Source organism: Bos grunniens, chromosome 8 (assembly GCF_055505025.1).
Source record: "Bos grunniens cultivar Pamir isolate PY7600 chromosome 8, Bosgru_T2T1.0, whole genome shotgun sequence".
NCBI lineage: Eukaryota > Metazoa > Chordata > Mammalia > Artiodactyla > Bovidae > Bos > Bos grunniens.
This window is the reverse complement of record NC_141172.1, coordinates 81,824,177-81,845,071: the sequence shown is the minus strand read 5'-3', so window position 1 is coordinate 81,845,071 and position 20,895 is coordinate 81,824,177. Positions and strand designations below refer to the sequence as shown.

General features: G+C 48.3%; 2 protein-coding genes and 1 long non-coding RNA gene across 10 annotated transcripts in view; 1 reads left to right on the top strand and 2 right to left on the bottom strand.

Annotated features, from left to right (window-relative positions):
- The first annotated feature begins 250 nt into the window (after positions 1–250).
- PTCH1 (patched 1) overlaps positions 251–20,895 on the top strand; it is a 69,753-nt gene continuing 49,108 nt past the window's right edge. For 3 of the 8 annotated variants that reach the window (XR_015170190.1, XM_086417005.1, XM_086417004.1), the window contains exons 1-2: positions 8,697–8,995; positions 10,626–10,818. Coding sequence is in view for 4 of the 8 variants with exons in the window: in XM_086417005.1 (XP_086273131.1) it covers positions 8,798–8,995; positions 10,626–10,818 (391 nt within the window). In the remaining 4 variants the exon portion in view is untranslated. Of the gene's footprint in view, positions 751–8,696; positions 8,996–9,487; positions 9,937–10,625; positions 10,819–11,095; positions 11,461–20,895 lie in introns of those variants that run through there. The other 5 variants (XM_086417007.1, XM_086417006.1, XM_086417008.1 and 2 more) reach the window with 4 other exon arrangements.
- Positions 3,807–7,784, bottom strand: LOC147367552 (uncharacterized). The gene is made up of 3 exons (XM_086414630.1): positions 7,748–7,784; positions 5,950–6,357; positions 3,807–4,093 (listed from the first exon to the last, which is right to left on the bottom strand). Exons 1-3 carry the CDS (start codon positions 7,782–7,784, stop codon positions 3,933–3,935), a joined length of 606 nt encoding a protein of 201 aa, XP_086270756.1. The 3' UTR covers positions 3,807–3,932.
- On the bottom strand, positions 4,185–4,614 carry LOC147367553 (uncharacterized). Its single transcript, XR_015170191.1, has 2 exons — positions 4,527–4,614; positions 4,185–4,428 (listed from the first exon to the last, which is right to left on the bottom strand). It is a non-coding gene; the product is annotated as an uncharacterized LOC147367553 (long non-coding RNA).

Below are 20,895 nucleotides of genomic sequence, written 5' to 3'. Positions count from 1 at the left end.
CCGAGGATGCTAAAATGAGCTTCCCTGCTCCCCCCAGCACCGCCCACTCGGGGGTTTGGGCAAGTGGCTATTTGTTAGCAAATAACGTGTGTGGGGTTGGGGAGCAATAGGTGCGGAAGGCGAGATGTTGAGCGGAGACCCCCCGCCCGGCGACCCCCCGCAGACAGAGCCGCAGGGGGCGGGGAGGGGCGGCAGGGGCTCATAGGAGCTCGCTCGGCGGGGCGCCTCCCAGGAAGGCGGGGAGGGGAGCGCCTGTTTACCCAGGAGGGCTGTGCTGATAGCACGTTCCTCGAGTTTACTTTGCTTTCCTTGAGTTTATTGTAAAGGGGTAAAGTTTTCGGATCTGTCACGTGACCCTGACAGGTCCTGCCTATGGCGCGGCAGACCACCCACGCCGAGGGCCATGGAACTGCTTAATAGAAACAGGCTTGTAATTGTGAGTCCGCGCCGCACTCCGCCGAAAGCCTCCGGCGGCCCAGGGCGCCGGGGTTTTTACACTTTCCGTTCCTTTTGTAAAGACGGAGGAGGAGGAGGAGAAGACGAAGACGAAGAAAAAGACGACGACAGGGAAGACAAAGAGATCTGCGGCGACAAGACTAGGGGGAGACGAGGGAAGACGGGAAGAAGACGGAGGAGCAGAGGACCAGGAAAGGGGGGCGCGGGGGGGGAAAAGGAATTGATGTGAAATCCAAGCGCAGCGTCCGCGCCATCGGCACCCGCGCTCCGGGCAGGGCTTGACGGCCGGCTATGGTGAGTGCAGCCGGCTCGGCCGCCGCCGCCACCTCGCCCTCGCGCGGCGTGCGCCCCGGGAACGCGGGATTGCGGGTACTGGCGGGCGAGCGGGCGGGGCGGGCGGCGCGCCGGGGCCGCGGGGCTGGGTGGGCTGCGCCGGCGGGGCTCAGGGGCGCCGGCCCGCGCCTCCAGGCTCGCTCGCTCGCACGCTCCGGGCCCCCGCCCCCCGAGGCCGGCCCCGCGGGGCGGGGAGGGGGCTGTCTGCGGCGGGCCCGGCCGGGGAACGGCTCCGAGGGGAATTCTCACGGAGGGGGTCGCCTGGGATCCCATTTTCACGCTTGAAAGGGTCGCCACCTTGGCTTCCGCTCATCAGCCTGGTGGTGGCTACTGACTGCCAGCGGAGGCAGAGCGCTGGGGATGGAAGGCTGGTGCGAAGAATGACAGCACCGGGGGGAGGGTGCGGGCCGGGAGCGCGCGCACCCGGGCGAGTTCTCTAGTCTCCCGGGAGCTCCGGGAGGTCTGCCCGAGGGGCTGGGCGTACGCTCTCGCACCCCTACCCAGTGTTCTCGGCACCTGGGCCTGGACTCTGAGTGGGACACCCAGGGCTAGGAGAGAAGTACCTTATCAAAACCCGAAGCGCAAGCATCCTTTCTCCCGGTCGCCGTTGGTGGGAATAAGGGCCAAAGGGGCTTTCCTGGGTTCAGGAAGGGGCCACGGGTAGGAGAGGTATGTGTTGACTCTTGCACCCACGGAATTGGGCATTCTGGTGCCTGCCAACCATTAAAGAGGTGGGCGGCTAGCCCGGTGCTGAGATGGCTAAGTAGGGCCTGAGGGGGATCCCTGAGGTGGGCCAGACTGATCCAAATCCATGTAGACCTGGTGCCAACCGTGGGACCACAAGACCTCCAGAGACTGTACCTCGGAGGTGACATATACTGTGTCTTCAGGTATTTAAGTTTCTGCTAAACATGATTCCTACTTGGTGGATGAGCAATAAACTCCAAATTTTCAGATCTCGATTTCCATTACCTAAGAAGAACCATATGGATTGTTGTCTATGGAAGACACCTAGAGACCTCTGTTTTCATAGACATGGGAGAGAAGACTATCTTCTTTCCTTTCTAGCCTTCCTTCCTCTCTAGGGAGGAACCATATGAAAGAACAGGAGGTAATAATAAAAACCCACTATGGGTGGTTCTAAGTTTTTAATACTTAGATACTGAGGTCTTGAACTCCCACAATAGTCCTGTTTCAGCATTTGGTGTGTTCGATTTTTTTTTTTTTGGCTCCAGTAGTTCAACATGCAATTAATTACCTCTACAAAGAAAGACAATGCCTTTTGGTGTCACCCTTTGTTACTATAACTTCTTATATCTGGGTGGTATAAATTGTTGCCTCAGGTGCATTGTGTACCCATGTTGTAAAACAAGGGCTTTCAGTTGTGAGTTTGTGTGTGTTCCAGTTGTCACCCAGCTTCCTTCCACAAGACTGTTTCACAGCCTTTCACCTTTGAGTCTAAGACCTTTTTCTTTTAAAATGTTGAATCAAGGTAGACACCCATTCTCAATTTGGGGTATTAGCTTCATTTCAGACTCACTGAGAAGTATATCTAATTTCTGGTTATAACCTAGTCATAAAGTAACAAGCTATTTGAATAGGAATTAGCACCATTTGGAATTATGTTGTGACTTTAAAAAAAAATCATCTTCAACTTTCTACAGATAGAAAAACTAATGAGGCAAATCAATATAGGTTGAATAGATTAAAATATCTGTCTTCCCTATTTTGTCCTTTCTCTCTCTCTCTCTCACACACACACCTTTTATTTTCTCCCGCCTCTGCCACAGTGTATAAAGCCCTATTGAGACGTGTAGGCGTGATGTGTAAACCGGATTAGCAGTATGAAAGAAAGACACACAATGAGCTGGAATTGTTTTACTTCCCTTTCATTTCTCATGCCTATATCTCTAATAAATTTGTTGCTCCAGCAGTGGGTCAAAGGGATCATGTTGCTCAGCTTCTTTTTCATGCAAGACCCGATGGCAGAGATCACTGAAATGAATGGTGTGCCTTCTGCCAAATGCAGAGTTTGATATGGATATATTAGATGGGGAGTTAGAGACGAGGAGAGAGATGGATGGAAGAATGTTGGAAGTTTGGGTCTTTCCAGAATACGTCTCTATCTCTTAAAGTAATGTGGCTAAGAAGATATATAGACAAGGGAAGAAATAAATATAAGGGTCAATGCTGTTTTCTTTCAAGTTCATTGTAGACTGAGCATTTTCTCTGCAGTTAGTGACATTCCCAGCAAGAGAATACCAATCGCTTTGGCACCGTAGAAAGTCTTAAGTCCCTTTTCCAAATTAGTATGTGTACCTGGAGTAATAAACATGAAGATTTCAGGGACCTTCTCGGGACATCTCCTTCTACCACCGCCCCCCCCCAAGCTCACTGCAAGCACACACACAAAAAAAGCCAGTGCTCCTGGGTTTGTGCTGTAGACCCCTCATTTACTCTTTTGTAGAATTGGGAGCAGCTTCCCATTAAAGGAGATCAGGGGTAATTAGCAGCATTATTTTGACAAGTTGGCTAGAGCTGTTCCCTTTCCTCCAGTTCTGGGGAGGGGGAAATACAGGAGGAAACAGAAGGTTGAAGGGAGAAGGGGAGGGGAGTCATTCTTAAGGGGGTTACATTCTGGGGCTGCTGAATTGGTTTTTTCCCTCCCCCTTTTAGACTCATTTTCTACCATCACCTTTAAGCAAATACAAAAGCTGCCAATGAGGAAATAATAAGGCACTCTTAGGGAGCCAAAAAATGGCTTGAATTGAGTCAACTCTTATCCAAGGTACCTGCTTTGAACTGCTCAGGTTCTGGCCTTTCACTCACATCCAGTGCCCTGGGCTCTCCATCCACAAATAGCGTATCACTTTAAATCCCCAGTTCTCTCCCCATCACAGCCTCTCCACAGGAATACTTGTGGGACTTAATGTAATGTTTGCAATTCTTTGCATTTGTGGAAAAGAGTATTAAGCTCAGTAGATAAAATTATAACATGGCCCAAAGGTCAAATTACTAGAATACATCTACTCCTTCATTCATTTGTACTATGCAGATATTAGCTAAATTACATTAGATTTTAAAGGCCTAATTAGTTGGATCTGAGAAACCAGTGAAAAGTCAAGTTCCAGCGTGGTTTCTCATTACTCCACCAAGTGCAGCTCCCACAGTTTCTTATCACTGGAATGTCCAAACACAAAGGGCAGATGTTTTATTTCAATGTCATCATTGGGATAATCAGATGTCATTTTTGAGATGTGTGTGGTGTGACCATGGTTATTTGAATATTGGAGTAGAGAAAAGATAGGAAGGAATCATATTTTAAGAGTTTAAGGAATGTGTTTTGAAAACTACAAATTCCAATGAAGTCTTGGATCATGACAGAGAGACCAAAATGACAATTGATGCATTGAGATGGACTTTACTTGGAAAGGGAAAATGGGACACTCAAGAAAGAGGGCCAGCAACTCCTGCTGGTTGAAAAGGCACCAAGCGTCTCACTTGTTCAGTGCAGAAAGGCCACTAAAGAAGATTTTTCCCAGCAGACACCTTTGCAGCCCTGGCTCCTCCTGTCAGCCTCCTCTCAGGTCTGGAGAATCCCGGTTGAAGTTAACAAACCCGGTGTGGCGCAGCGGTGCCCTGCACAGGGCATGCATATTAAAGCCGACAATGCTTACAAATGTAAATAAGGGCAGATTGATTAGGAACAACATTATCGCTGGGAATGTCGAACTCACATGCATCAGCAATGAGGCAAATTGGGGGCAGCCTCAGCCCTGACCACCCAAGTCGAGCAGGCTTTTACACTGGCTCCTCTTCCTTTCTTAAAATGTTACAGAAACAAGGCCAATTAGATCCTCAAAGTAATTCATCTCCGTGTATGAAAAAAGCAGACCACAGGGGAAGCGGCCACTGGGGGTGGGGAGATTAAGATAGCGCTTGTTAGAGCCCAGGCTGGGGATTGCCGTCCTGGAACCCATGGTAGAATGTACAGGCCGAGACTATTGTCTGAGATACTGAAAAGTTAACCTATCAAACAGCGGGTGAGGGGGCTAAGGGAGCTGAAAACCCCAGAGAACAGTGTTCAGAACGTTTAGGAATTAAGTCAAACCCAGGGAGATGAACCCGAATTCAAGAGGTTTTGTCATCGAAATGGTGTACATGTAGCTGCGCGGGGAGTAATAGGAAATTGTTATGTGTGCATAGCTTATCATTTCATTTTAGAATTCCATAATCTATACTGAAATTGCAATAAAGGAAAAACTAATGTTTTGGTCTAAAACACTGTATAGAATTTCGTAAAGAAAAACATAGCACCCTGCCTATAGCTACATGGTTACCTTTGCCACACAGCAAGCCTCGTATATAAGACTGACGTGTCTTTTTAGGGGTACCACCCCCAAAACCTTTAAAAATTAATTTCCAGCGGCACGCACAAAACGGTCTGACTTGAAACGTCAGTAGAACCATTCAGTGAAAAAAAAAAAAATATATCACTTGTCCCGATATGCTATTTACCAAACATAATAAAGACCAGGATATTGCTCAAAGATTAAGCTTGCTCTCAGTCGAGCCCAATATTCCTGCGATCTTATTTATTAACGTACTGTCATTGGGAATGCACGCTGCTGTCTTTTCTGAATTTTCGCAACCCTTCCTAGAGCCGCTCACAAAATCACGTGCTCCTTCGGAGTTTTAAGTTTTGAATTTACGCGCTGGTCGGGTACTCAGGTCCTCCTCCCGATCTCGTGAACACCGCCTCAGACACTTCTACTGTCTTTGTCTCTTTATTCTGCAGGACACCCCATTCAGCCCAGGGTACCGCACGCGTTTCGCCAGTTTGGGATTCAGAGGGCAGGGCCTCCCAGTGAAACCAGGAAGGAGAAAAGGCTAGAGGGAAGGTGGTGAGGCTGGTAGGAAGGGGAGAGAAGGGGGAGAAAAAAAAAGGGAGGGTGAAAGACGAAGGAGAAAGGAAAGGGGAGATTGAAAGAAGGAGGGAGGAGGGAGCCGCCGAAGAGGAAGTAAGGCGGCGGGGAGGGCTGGCCGACTGGCCCCCTGCGGGAGCCGCGTGGGCCGCCCGGGTGGCCGGCGCGCCGGGCTGCAGTTCCTTTCGGGACGGAGCTGCTGAATGGGAAGGAACGCGAGCGATAAGCTATTGGCCGACCACGAGGAGGCCGCGCAGGCATTGGACGACGTAAGGGGGCCGGACCGCCTTCAGGAATGTACTACGGCGCGTCCGGCACGTCCGTCCGCGCCGGTGGGGCGTGCGCCTCCCTTGGGCTCCCGGGAGCCAGCGCTGGAGACTTGGAGCCCGCCTGGCGCTAGCCGAGCGCATCCAGTTCCCTACCTGCTTGACCAGGGTTGCGCAAGAGTTGGGAGTCCGGAGCTCGGCGCGCGCGGTAGCGGGCGCGCTCGGACAATCGCGCGCGCGCAATAGGCCTCCGGGCCCTTGGAGCGCGCGCCGACTGGGCCTTAGGTCACGTGGTAGCGTGGGCTCCGCCTTCTCCCCCGCTCCTCCCCCTTTCCCTCCATCTGGGTTTCTTTCTTTCCTTCCCTTTCCTTTTCTTTCTGTTTTTTTTTTTTTTTTTTTCAATGAACACACACCGTGTGCATCTTAAAGCCACACTGCCCCATTTCACGGCTTCAGTCGGCTGCTTGCTGCAGGGAGTGCCTCTGCAGTTCAATACTGTTTTTAAAAAAGAAAGAAAAAAAAAAAAGTGGCGGTGAGGGGAACCAAATACTAAAATGAGGCAGAATAGAGAGTTTGTGGGTCTGGTCTCTATCTCGGGGAGGAACTTAACTTGCAAAAGAAAAAAAAACTCCAAAAAAAAATTTTTTTTAAATAAAAATCGGAGCCGTGTAGGCAGTTTAATTTGTCTCTGACCCCAGGATCCACCTTAGACTCGCAGGTTTTCTGCCCCAACGGGAAGCGAATCCCCCTGATGTCTCGGTGACACTGGCTGCAGTGTCCGGACAAGTCCTCGCAATCGGCGCACAATTTGTTTCAAATGAATCCAGCATCAAAGCCTTTATTCTCCTTTATGTCACGCTACTATTAAATATAACAGGATGCGTACCAGTTTGGGGGAGGGGGCTAAGGTTTAAAAGATTTTAAATAGGGACTTGTAGTTAATGAAAAGGGGGGAGAGTCCAAATGAATCCAAAATAGGAAAGCTTTTCTCTCTTTCTAAAGAAAACATTTCTGTTTCTCCGGTTGTTAAAAGGATTCTGTTGTTTCTCCTCTACAAACGTCGCATTAAAGATTCAAATAAAAACGCCTCTGCCTCCACGAGACTGCTTCTGTGTCTGGATTCCACGTTTATAAAACACTGACTCCTTCAAACCTGGACTGTGCTGCCGTGGGGTTTAGAGAGGGAAAACGGAGAGGGGGGAGCGAATTTTAAGAAAGGGTGGCTTTTCCCAACGTCCTTACTCTCCTCTTTAACTTTCCATTTTGTTTATCTTAATGCGAGGCGTTGTTCCCTGCGAGAGCCCAAGTCTTCTCTTTGGTTATAAAAGAAAAGAGAGAAGGGGGAAAAAAAAAAAAAATCTGGCACACACTGGCGCACTATCCACCACCCTGTCATTATTGGTGCAGGCCTGGGAATTCAAGCTGGACCTCCCAGTATTTGCTGCAGCTTGAGGCCAAGGTGCCTCTGAAAGGGTTTTCTTTGAAGAAATTTCTGAAATTGTTTAAGCGCTTTAAAAAATATTACATTTCCCCCCGTGTCTATCGCGAGGCAAATACTCGTGTATGTGTGTGTGTGTGCGCGCGCGCGCACGAGCAAAGCATCTTACAAAAAGAAGACACTGTTGAAAAGAAAAGGAATAAGAAAGAAAGGGAGGGGGAGCATTCCTTAATGGAAGTATTGCATGCGAGAAGGTTGGCGCTTTCGGAGGCTCCCCCCGAAGCCCGGGATGCACACACTGGGGTTGCCTACCTGGGTGGTCTCTCTACTTTGGTGAGCTGTTGCTAAGCAGCTAATAATAGTCATGTTTGCTGAGTAATTTCTGCCCTCCGCGAGCCAATCGCGTTGCAGAAACCCAAGCCATCTGACAGCCCCGGGGGCGGGAGCTCCAGCCTTTTTCTCTTTCGCTCGCTCTCTCCCCCTCCACCCCCTCCCCTCCTCCTCCTCTTTCTCCAAATGGAGAGAGTTCTTTTTTTTCTTCTTCCATCTCATCTATTGAATCAAGGAGCTGCTGCGGCCGCTGCCCGCTGCACACACACACAGCGGAGTCCCCAGGTCCCGGGAGCGAAAGAGGCGCGCTGCACTGGGGCAGAATGGTCCAGCGGGTCAGCGAGGAGCACAAGAAAGCAGAGTCCGGGACCAAGCAGCCACCGAGAAGCCAGCAGCCAGAGCGCAAGCACCCCGAGCAGCCCGAGCAGCAGCTTCAGGAGCCGCCACCGCCAGCAACAACCGCCGCAACTGCAGCGGCGGCGGCGGCTGCCCCGGCCCGACAGCGCTGAGACCCGCCGGGCGCCCACGGACCCCTCGGCGGCGGCTCTGCCTTTACCCTCCGCGGCCGCTCGGGCTACCCGTGAGACGCCGAGAGAGTCAGCGAGGCCGGCGGGAGCGGCGGGGATTTGCTGGCGCTTTCTGCAGTGAAGGGGTCGCGGCGCGGGGCGGGAGGCGGTAGGGGGAGTTGGGGACAGCCAGCCAGGAGCGCCGCGCGAGCGACCGAAGGACAGGCTGGCTCCACGCGCCGGCTCTCGCCCTCCGGAGAACTGGATGTGGGCAGCAGCAGCCGCAGAGACCTCGGGACCCCCGCGCAATGTGGCAATGGAAGGCGCAGGGTCTGACTCTCCGGCAGCGGCCGCGGCCGCAGCGGCAGCAGCGCCCGCTGTGTGAGCAGCAGCAGGTCTGTCAACCGGAGCCCCAGCCCGAACTGCCGGCGGCCAGCAGCGTCCTCGCTAGCCGAGCGCCAGGGCGCGCCGGGAGCCCGCAGCGGCGGCAGCAGCGCGCCGGGCCGCCCGGGAAGCCTCGGTTCCCGCGGCGGCGGCGGCAACATGGCCTCGGCTGGTAACGCCGCCGAGCTCCAGAACCGCGGCGGCGGCGGCAGCTGCAGCGGGGCCCCGGGCCGGCCGGCCGGTGGCGGGAGGCGCAGGCGGACCGGGGGACTGCGCCGCAACGCCGTGCCGGACTGGGACTATCTGCACCGGCCCAGCTACTGCGACGCCGCCTTCGCTCTGGAGCAGATTTCCAAGGTGCATTTCAGTCTCTCCTCTCCTCCCACTCTCTCTTCCCTCCTCTTCCTCTTTGGAATCGTCCCCGCCACACACACACACACACACACACACACCTCCAAGGGGGGAAAAAGACAAGTGGGGATTGAAAAATTCAAACCCTCCCTCCGGTCCTGGGAGGAAAGGGCTGTCGGAGGTCTGCAGGGGGTGGAGATGTGTGTGTGTGTGTGTGTGTGTGTGTGTGTGTGTGTGTGTGTGTGTGTGTGTACGTACGCGCCCTCCCCAGCGTGCCTTTTCCGGAGCACTGGAAAGCGGTCCACAGTGGACCACCTCAAGAGCCGCAGCAGCGCGGCACTGCCCGATACCCCTAAGCCCCCTCCTCCTGCGCCCCTGCCCCTGTTTGCAGCCTAAACCCCTGTAATACTGCCACATTTCTTAACATCTTAGAGGGGGAGGCGGAGTGGAGAGAGGCGGAGAGAGGAGGGGGGGAGGAGGGAGCAGAAATAAAGGTGGTTTCCTTTTTTGGCAGCCGGTTTTGCTTTTGTTGAGCATGAAATCTCTGCTCCCTTAAAAATTATCCTCGGAAGAGGACATCTCCTCTCTTCTTTTCCAATTTTTGAGCCACTTCTCATAGTTTGCGGGGAAAGGGAAGTTGTAAACAAATTGCCACCTTAAATTCGTGGTGCGGGTCTGCGGAACGGCCGGGTTCATTGTGTTTACGAGGTTCGCTGAAATGTGTGGAATCTGGGGAAGGCAAGCACCCAGACAGGGGCCCGCCGGGGCTGCGGCCAGCGCAGGGGAAACGCCGCCGCCGGGAACAGCCAGCACCCAGTCAGGACCCCCGACTGCGTCGGCCTGGGCTCGTCCCCTGAGCACTCGGCTGCTTTTCGCGTTTAACCAGAAGGGAAGGGAGAGGAGGGAAAGATCCATGTGGCTGCCCTCTTCCGATCACAAATATTGTCGTAAGTTGCAGATGGCTGCCCCATTTCCTAATTCAGCTCACACGGCGTCTCCCAACGCCATGGAAATGCATCGCGAGTGAGCTCCGGCGCCCACGCTCACCACGTGGATCCCAATTTACTACCAAGTCTGGCGGGGGAATCAGAATGGGGGAGTCCGCCATACATTGTTCCCAAAGCGCTCTTGTACCCAGTCCCTGCCCTCGGCGGAGCACCCCGAGAGGGTGAAGGCTGGGGCAGAACTTGCGGGCAAGGGCGCAGTGGTTTGCTTGTTCTTAAATGGGCTCCATCGCAGGGATTACGCAGCCCCTCCCTTCCCGGACCGGTGTGAATATTTCCTGTATTGAATGGTGTCTCTCCTCACTGCCTCGGCTTCCTCTTGTTCCCGCAGTCCCTCTTCCCAGACCTTAAAGTCACTCGGGGATGCTACGCAGGCTGCGCGTGGGGGCGCCCCTGCTGTGGCCGAGGTGCAGCTCCCACGCTGCAGCCTGACTTTGATTTATGACCAGCCCCCCCCACCCCCACCCACGCCGCTCGCGTTTCCTCTGGCCGACCTGGGTTCCAGCCCGCAGGGCAACCCCCCCCCGCCCCGCCATGCCGTCGCGGGATGCCGGACGGGTGCGCGCAAGCGGGCGTGGACGCGCGGCCCGCGACTCCCGGGCGCTCACTCCTCCCTTCTGCTTCATCCTCAGGGGAAAGCTACTGGCCGGAAAGCGCCGCTGTGGCTGCGAGCGAAGTTTCAAAGACTCTTATTTAAACTGGGTTGTTACATTCAAAAAAACTGCGGCAAGTTCTTGGTTGTAGGCCTCCTCATATTTGGGGCCTTCGCTGTGGGATTAAAGGCAGCTAATCTCGAGACCAACGTGGAGGAGCTGTGGGTGGAAGGTAAGAAACTCTGCGCCCGCCGCGGCGCCCTCTCGTCCCCCCAACCCGGGCCCCCTTCCCTTCCTTCCAATTGATAAAGATATTTGCCAGCATACACCTAGATCCTTTCTGTGAAGAGCGAAAACCCCCTGCCCGCACCAGGGGGAATTGTTTATTGTTTGGGCGCCTGGCCAGGAGCCAGGCCCGTCCGACAAAGGCCGCGCTGTAATCTACTCCGGGAGCTGCGCTTTGCGAGGTGTTGTGGGAGAGAGTGGCGAGGGCGGGCCGGCGGGGGCGCAAGGGGGCCCCTCCGCGGGACAGACCACTCCGCTAGGCCGGGGGGGCCCCCAGGTCCAGCCGCCACCACCGCTCGCCTCCGCCGCGCGCCCAGACGCGGCCAGAGGAAGGCGTCTGCTCTGCCTGCTCGCGTCCTCAGCTTCCTTCCCTCCCCCACCCCCACCCACGGCGTCCAAAGAGAAAGGAGGGTGGGGGCAGAGAGAGGCCACCCCTCTGGCTGGAGGGAGTGTGCGCGCCCCCGGCGGCCGTGGCCGCCGCGCGGAGGGCGGGGGGCGGGAGCAACGCGGGCCTGCGGAGGCGGCAGCGTGTGTGGTCCTGTTTTTGGACAGCTTTCAACTCTTGGGGAAAAAAAACATTTGTCTCAAGGTACAAAAAAAGGGGGGTGGGGTGGGGGAAAAGGAGTTGAAAAAAAAACAGTAAAGCACAGACTGGAACGCTTGTTTGCAAAGTAGATTAATGTTTCCTCGCGGGTGGGGGCTTTTAAAATGGAATTATTCTGGGAGAAAGCAGTGTTTTGCAGGCTGAGAGAATAAAAAAAATGTGTTTTAAGAACGCGGGTTTGGAGGGAGGGGCCATGGGAGCTCTCCAAGGGTTCTGCCAGTCTTTTATCCACATTCCTCAATTTGGGGGTTCTTGAAGTCTTTTTTTTTTCAAGTGGTTGTAAATTTAAAATAGATCACCCATAGACAGAGACGTACGCCGCCACCGCTGACGGAAACATTTTACATTCTTTGTGTAAATCTCTTTGATTCAGGGGTTTTGTTTGGGGCGGGGGAGAGAAGGGGGTTGTTTTTGTTTTGTTTTGTTTTTGGAAAGTAACGTTGTTGGTGTTTGGAAACATTTAACTCCTGAACACTACCTAGGTAATCTCTTACAGTCAGATGGGAGAGATGGGTTGAGGTAATTATGTAGATACTTCAAACCGGAATATCTGAGGCATTCCTTGTGATATCTAAGACAAAATTTGGAAGCCTAAGAGTACATGCATAATTGCATAATTGATCCCTCTTCAGAATACTCTTGGAGACCTAGCCTTGGAGAATATTAAATCTTGCCTTGTTTGTGAAGATTCAGCTTTCAGTGTTTTGCAAGCATATGGTGGAGTCTTTAGTTGAGAAGTGACAATTAAAATAATAGTCCAAATAATTAAGACCAGAAAACATTCTTGCCTTAAGTAGCTTAGTAATGAATACAACAGTGTTCTTTGGATTGAATCCATGGGGTAATTTACCTCGACTCAGCGCCTCATTGTCATTAGTAGATAAAAGAAGGGTTTTATTAAGCATATATAATGTCTTAACAGCAAGTTTACTGTGCATCTATAATGGTCCTAGCACGGTGCTGGGCACTGAAGGGACACTGAAGATATGAGACACTCCCTGTGCACAAATTCACACATTTACAACTATTAGAGTTGAATGTCAGACTTGCATTAAATTTGAAACTTAAATGGCAGAAGAAAAAACCTTCCATGGAGGTGGTGAGGCAAATTAGGGCAACCTAGAGCAGAGGAGGGAGGGAGTTCTAAGCAGAAGCTCAGAAAAGGGGTCAAAGGCCCAAGCTGAGTGGACAGCAGCAGTGGGAGGCCCCCTGTGGGGCAGGGATAGGGTGCAGTAGCTCTTTGGGGCCCTGGACCATTCAGAAATGATGTGATTGGCTAGACTGTGGGCAGCTGCCCCAGGTTCTAGGGCAGAGCAAGAGATGAGTAAATTTCCCTTTCTGCTACTTGGACCAACAAATTTGTTGGGTGTCGATGATGATGACAAAAGACCATATCGTTGTTTTGAGCAAGACTTGCCAGTAGATTTTGAATAAGTTTATAGACAACTAATGTTAACTTATTTGTGTGTGTGTTAGTCCAGCTCAGTTGTGTCCAACTCTTTGTGGCCTCATGGACTGTAGCCTGCCAGGCTTCTCTGTCCATGGAATTCTCCAAGCAAGAATACTGGAGTGGGTAGCCACTCCCTTCTCCAGGGCATCTTCCCTGCATTGTAGGCAGATTCTTTAGCATCTGAGCCACCAGGAAGCCCCCACTTATTTGTATAACATTGTATGAATATTTTTAGAAGTAACTATGTTTGTGCATTACATAACTCATTTCAAGTCCTGGGAGGAGAAACAAGCTGAGGCTCTAGCTTAGTGATAGAGTGCTGGGAAATGACACACCTGAGATAAGACTCATGGTGCCTACTTTGGACCTCTGAGCTATTTCCTTTCCCATTCTGTTTTGGCAGTTTCAGTGTGGCTCACTGATTCTTTGGCCAGATACTCCATACTATCACTTGTTAAACAACTACCCTTACCATTTATATTATCACATGCCTTACTACTCAGTAAAGTAGCTATCTATTATCTTTATTTTTATCACCTGATAGCCTTTGTAACATTTTTTTTTTACTAGATGATTGAATTATTGTCCTATTTTGTATGTGAGAAATTATGGATCCTCTGTGTCTCCATGTCCACCCTGCCTACTGGTGACTTAAGTCAGCCTGATCTTCTGTTGCCTTGACCTTGATTTGCCATTCCTTCATTCCATACTCTCTTCCCCTGTAGAAGTAACAGTTTCAAAAGTGTAAATAAACCCAACCAAGGAGGCCAGCATACCATTTTATAATTTTAATTTAAATTCAAAGTAAAGGTAACAATGAGGAAGTCTTGTTTGTGACATAGTGAGCTTAGTGTTTATATCAACAGCAAATAATGGAATTATTTGCTTTTCAGAGTAAGAATTCTCTACTATCCTAAACTTTAGTAGAGTAAAATGAGAAGTAACTTGGAATGTAGGTTAATTTGCACTTTAGTGTCTTAGGTACATTCTTCATCACTATCAGCAAAGAAATCTGTTAGATAGTCATTTCTTAATAGAGACTGCAGATATTCTGGACATAAACAAGGGTGCTTGCTAAACCAGGTGAATGGAGGTCGCATATTTTCTTAGTTAAAAAGCAACAGAAGAAAGGAAAGCATAAGAGATTTCAAGGGGAGAGAGTGCTGAGGAACAATTTATAAAATGTTATTTCTTCTGTTGATAAAAATTGACATGCGTATATGCAAAAGCAACTGTACATCTATACACAGGTACATTCATATCTAGATAAGATTGATTTATAGATAATGTATTAATATCTTCACTTGCCTTTATATCTGTGTATACACATAGACTTACTACAAGTATCCTCATATCTGCCAAAATAATGTTATCTTTTTAATATAGTCAGCAAATTAAAGGGATCCACTTGATAGGCTGTATCTTTGATTTGGCTTTCATGCTTTGTTTAACATGCTGAGGAAACATGGCTTTATAAAGACAGTTTGAATACATTGGCCACAATGTGCAGCCAATATAATCTAGATAAGGAAGATGTTTTTTATGGCATTGGTGATAAGAATTCTTTGATTCTGTAGTTACAGTGTTCATACAATGATTGCTTTTTAAGAAACTGTCAATATACATTAGGTGCTAGCTTGGGTCTTAGGGTTATAGTATTTGCGAGTAAAAAAATTTCAAATCTAGATTGCTTGTGAATGGAGTCCTGAGGGTGGGTGAAATAATATGTGGAATGTTTCAGTAACACCAGCCAGTGGCAGCAAGGTCAGGGAGAGAGTGTTACTTAAAAATACTCATTCAGCACATGTTCTCAGTGACTGCTCTGTGTCAGGTACTGCCTGAAGCTCCAGAGTGATGTTGGTAAAAGACCCTCATACCTGTCCTCAGGTGACTTCCGCCCAGCAGACACACAGACCAGTGGCAGGATAGCAGGGGCACCTTGTAGGATAGCCCTGAGGAAGGGGGCCTGAGTCAGGGGCAGGGCTGGTGGTGGGGCATTCCAGGTCAAAGGAACAGCATGGGCAAAGGCTCAGAGGACAGGGGGTGTGGTCTCTGGGAGAACTTCCAGTGCTTACCTTTGGTTGCGACCTCAGGTTTGAGGTGGGACACCTTGAGTCTTAGAAGGTCCAGCTATGTAGCAGGAAGGTCTCTGATGTGTTCAGGGTGTTTGGTGGGTGGTGTCAGCGGGGACTTGCCAAATCTTCCTTTAGCCATTCTTTGCCTGCCTTAAGGTTTACACTAGTGTATTTGGCCTCCAGCTCCCTCCTTGGTACCAGAGAGCTTCCCCAGGATCTCACAGAAGGGAAATGCTTTCTTTTTAATCTTGCCCATTTCTCTGTTGGTTTTGCATTTTTGCTTAGTGCTTTTATCCTTCTGCCTCACTTAGTATCTACCCCTCCACTCCAACCCTGTCTGAGACATGAGTTTGTTGTCATGATTCTCCAGTGACAGAACATTCATTTATCTTTTTGAGCTTTTTGTTTTTTTCTCTAAACATTGCCTCCTTTACTACAAAAGATAACAGCCTTGAAATGAATCCACATTGTCTTGTGTTTGGTTATTAACATCTCTGGAGGCCAGCATCAAAAGAGGAGGACACAAGTTATAACTTGGTTTTTTCTTAAGGCACATGGCCTTTTTTTTTTTTTTTAAATGCTTGCTTAGTATTTCTAAGTGCTCTAGAGTTTGTAGTTGCTAGCATAAGCCTTCAGTGCTCTTGGCTGTTTTTGGCTCTAACTTAGGCAGTTAGAGGAGATAATTGAGCTTCACCTTTTCAGTTTAGAACAGTGTTTCTCACTATTGACGTTTGGGGCTGGGTGATTCTCTGTTGTGGGAGCTGTCCTGTGCACTGAGGTATGTTTAATAGTATCCTTGGATTTTACCCTCTAGATGCTGGTAGCACTCTCCTGGATGTGATAATTGTGTTTCTATTCATTGTCAAATGTGGGGGTGGGGGTTGCAAAATTGCCCCAGTTGAGAACCAGTGGTTTAGATAATAGGTAATAGATTGCAGTTAGAAGACGGATGCTGATGGAAGGCTTTTATTACACTGCTAAAGCATTGCCATAAATGTGAAAGCTTTAAGATAACTCTCCCTCCCCATCCCTATATTTACTGACCCAGGTATCTAACTTTTTTCATGCAAATAATTTAAACTTTTGATTATCTTTAGAATTATATTAAGTAGCAAGTAAAAACATCATGAAAACTTGAGAACAGGTGGGGATAGGCCATAGAAGAAGGGAGAAGTTATATTTGGATACATTTTTTTTTCCTTTTCCTTTGGGTAACTTAATTTTGCAGATAGACCTCACTGGATTTCCAACACAGTAGACTGAAGGTTTTTAGCATGAATGTGACTTTACAAAAAGCAACAAAAGACACCACTGGACTTCGCTCATACAGCAATAACAGCTCCTTTCCAAATCCCACATAGTACATGGGCTCTTGATGATCCAGTTCTCCAGATGTTCCTGCCACACACTGCTTGTCGCCAGGTGCTCTTGTGCAGCAGAACCAAAGAAACAACGAAGGACTGAAGCCCGTCTGCCAGGCAGGCGGTGCACAGGCTCTGCTCTTACTGCCCTCTCCAAGGTTATCAGCCAGTTTCTGGTTTCTGGGGCCGTCAGTTTGGGGGTTTTGGCATTTCACGAAGGAGAGAGAAAAAAAGGCAACAGCTTCTTTCTGCTCCTTGGTCCCCTAGGCACTTTTAAAATGAAGACTGTGTGTTCTAGATGGTTATTCGATTCTGACAGTGGGCACATACATACAGGTGGAAGCAATTGTGGCATAGCTTTCATATCTGGAGAAAAACGATCAAAAAATAAATGCCCAACAATAAGTGCTTTAAAAATAACAGCCTCAGATGCCATCTTCCTATGGCAGCTGACCCTCTAAATCCTTATATCTCTTTGGTGCCTGCCACTCTTGACCCTCTGACAAGTTTAGAGGTCAGGTTGGGCGATGGAGTGTTTCAGATATGTGGAACGCTGCTTGGAGGTTCCAGAAGATGACAGCTTCCAGATGTATGAACCGCCAGATCAGTTTGTTTGGATTATGCTCCACAGCTGATGGCGAGATTAACGCTGGCTGGACAAGCTATGGGAGATTTGTCTGGTTTCCACAATGCCATGTTTATATTTCATTGGGATTTCTCCTTCAAAGCTGACCTCCCCATGACCCCTGCAGCTCTGTCCACTCAGGCTGAGCTGTAACTTGTCTGCCCTCCTTCTCTTATGGGGGGGGGGGATCACAGTTAAGCAGTGGAAGGGGCTGTTTATATGGCTGCCCCCCTACTTTGTTCACACCAGTAGGACTGAATCTGCCCAGATTTAACTCCTGAAGAGTAATCTATTCAACTGGTTGAGAAGAGGGGAGTGTTTTATTTTAACCTTTTTTTTTTTTGCTTTTAAAACAAGTATGGAAATAGTTTAAATTATTTGAAAGGAGACCAGATTTAATAGAAGCCATTTTGCAAAAATACACTATTTTAACTTAGCACTATTTTAAAAAAAGGTTGAGAGAATTGTAGCTATGTGAGACTTCCCTAAATAATTGCCATACTTGAATGATTCTATTATTAAAATACTGTTATTTGCTTTGCTGCTCATCAGTTCCCAGAATCTTATCTCCATCCTACTTCCTCCCTCCTCCGTCACCTGTATCCATCCCTTTGCTCTTCTGCCCTCCTCTCTTCTCTCCTCTCCCTCCCAACTGTCCATCTTCCCACCTATTCATAAACTGCCCAAATCCAATCCTAGTGGCTCTCTAGAATTACTAGTGTGAAATCTGAAATGGTAGTAAATCTGGTTAATCACAAACTGACAGGAAGGAATTCGAAAATGTATTGTTTCAAATCAGCTGTGGGAGATACTAGATGCAGAGCTACCATCTGCATCCTTAGGGTTCTTAGGTTGTATGAGAGTTGGTTTCAAGACTGTTTCTTTGATGGGGTCTTATCAGTAGATGTGCTTCTCCTATTGAAGAGTCATGGCATTTTAATGAGCTTTTGAGGTAACTTTAGAGTCCACTGATGTGTGGCCTATGGAACAAGTCCTAGTCCCCTGCGCTTAATGTGCCATATGAATGTGAAGAATTGGGCCCCATAGTGTTTCTGAGATGCTGAGTGAAACATACACCATGACATTCCAGCCCAGGTCCTCCACCTTCAGGTGTTCCCTGGGTGGAACTCTCATCAGAACCAAAGGTAGCATGGAGCCTGGGTAGAGGTGGAAGAGGACAGGTTTCCACATCCAAATTTTGGCTGATGCCACAGCATTAGATGGTCTGTCCTCATGAGAAATCTCAGTTGACATCCCGGAATGCAGACAGCGCTGCTCATGAAGGCATCTCTGGCAGCCCAGAAAGAGGAAGCTCCGTGGGATTTCCTTGGTGGAAACCTGCCTCGAATACACAGTCATCATCAGGGGCACCAAAATACAAGCATTTTTATTACTCTTCGCTTCTAAACTCTGCATTTAGGAGCTTTATGGTAATACTTTTTAGATTTCTTTTTCCTCTTAATTGGATATAGGCTTGTTATTTCCTTCACTACAATATCTCAGTTTTTCTCCATATGTCTTTAAGTTTGACCAAAATAACTAGCCTTTCAAAACAGTAGAATGCTGCCATTGAGGAACTGCTTGACTGTTGAGAGTTTTAGGAGTTCTATTTACAGAAAGATGCCTCCTGTCCTCAGTCCCTTCAAGACTGTGACCATTTTGTTGTATTGGGGGCTTAGAGCATAGTTGGAAAAACAGCTGTCATGTGTTAAGGAAACTCGTTGGTGGGCAGTCAGGTACCTGCTAATGAGTGACAAGTTTGTTGTTGGAGAGATTTATAATGTGGAGGCAGGGCCTTATTTCTAATCCAGAAACCCAGGTGTGAGTAGGCCCAAATGATCCACACTGCATGTGGGTCCCAGAACACCACTGGCTATAGAGGCAAGGCTAGTGAGAAGCAAGCCTCCATACTGCAGCACAAGCTTTATCTGTTATAGTTAAAATAAATGAAAAACAGGAGACTTCCGTAATTTAGCAACCAAGATAGTCTTCAGTTATTGATGAAGCATATATGAAAGTAAACAAAAGGAGCTGGAAGTGGGCTTTGTTAAGTCAATGTGCATGACTTTTTTTTTCCTTTTAAATCATTGCTTAAGGGCTTCTGGCCCCTAGCTCAGGAATCCTGCCCAAAAATGCCAGATGTATTACACAGTCAAGTACTGCAATGTAAACAGTCCTCTGTGCCATGAGACAGGGTGGTCCACCTCCTATTTAAGAAGAGCGAGAGACTGAGAGGGAACGAGAGGGGTAAGCCTTCTGCAGCGAGCACAGTAGTGATCCCATCATTTGTATTTTTAGCTGCACAGTCAAGATTTGAAACTACAAAAAACCCAGATGAGTTAATACTTTGGACTAGTAAGGAAAAGCAACTTGAATTGGGATGCCAAAGAGAGAAAGATGTGGCTTGGATAATGTTGCTTCATTGGGTCAGATATATTTATATAAAGTTGAACAGAATGGTGGGGTGAGCTGATAGGAAGAAAGCTATTGTCTTCATAGCAGCATCCTCAAGCTACTATGAGCCTTCCCCTTATTATTTGCTGCAAGGAAAAGCCAGCTTCTTTCACAATCCCTTTATACTGGTTGGTACACCTTCTGTGTATAAACCTAAGATTTATCACAAGACTGCTCTGGTCTTTTGTAGCCAGGGTGGGGGTGGGATAACCCAGGTTACACTGCAAAATGAATGACCTTCCAGTTTGCTCCCAATTTCTAAATTTAAATAAAGAATTTGCTAATTATGATCATTTGGAGGTGAGAAAGCAAGCACTTTGGGCCATCCCTTCCGTAGAATGTATCTTATGTGCTGTGGGCAGTTCAAGGAAATTGGAATGGCTAGACAGATCTGCACACCCAAATAATCAAATACTAAGCAGTGCTTACAGTGACTAGACTCAGTGGTTTTAAAAATGAATCAGAAAGTGTTTTGTGAGTTAGGAGGAAATGGGGTTTCAGCTTGGACTTCGGGAATTGTTAAAACAACCTATGATAATATTACCTTGATTTAATAAATGGGTTCTGTAGAATGATCTGAGAAAATTGCTTTAAGAAACAATGATGATAAAAAGAGGAACTTTGAGATTAAGGAGAATGTAGGCTTTTTGACTCTGTCCTGCCCTCCTCCCGCCCTGCCTTCCCAACCACTTTTTTTCTTTTTTCTTTCTCTGAATTCTCCCATCTTCCCCACCCCCATTCCCTCCCTTGATTTCCTTTGCTCCTGCAGTGGCGAAACCAGAAAATCTCACAAAAATAGATGTAAGTATTACACAGTATCTTTTTAAATAGAAACTTTTTGAAAGATAAGAATTTTCCCAAACTACTTTTAAGACATTCTTCCTCTTACCTGATTTTCCCCCTTGAGAATCATACAGTGTTGTAATAAATTAAAAAAAATGATACCATCATTTTAATCCACACATGATCCAGAAAAGAGCTGCACATGTTTAATACTTTGCTTAATTGCAAACAAAGCTTGCAATTTGAGAGAATTGGGATTAGGGCTAAATATCTATTAACTGCTCTTTCTAGAGATTTGAGGGATAGGATGACCCTTTTTTTTTCTTTTTTTTTTTTTTTAAATAGGCTACAGTTTCACATGGCTTCCAAAAGAAATCTCTCTCCCTTTTTGTTTCCCACACCAATTGATTTATCATTTTGCTTGCAAGCAGATCCAGAATGTTAGGGCAAGAACACACTCACTTTTTTCTCGTAACTTTTTTGTTGCGGACCGAAACCAGTTGACTTGAATAAATTTTTCTGAGGCCTGAATGTAGCCAGCAACGTGGAAAAATCTTGCCATTCAGGGCCGTCTGAATGTACATTTCAGCCACACAGTAAGCTGCATTGGTAGGCACTGGACTGCTAAATACAACCATTTTTCGCAGCAGCGAGTTAGACAGGTGATTAGCA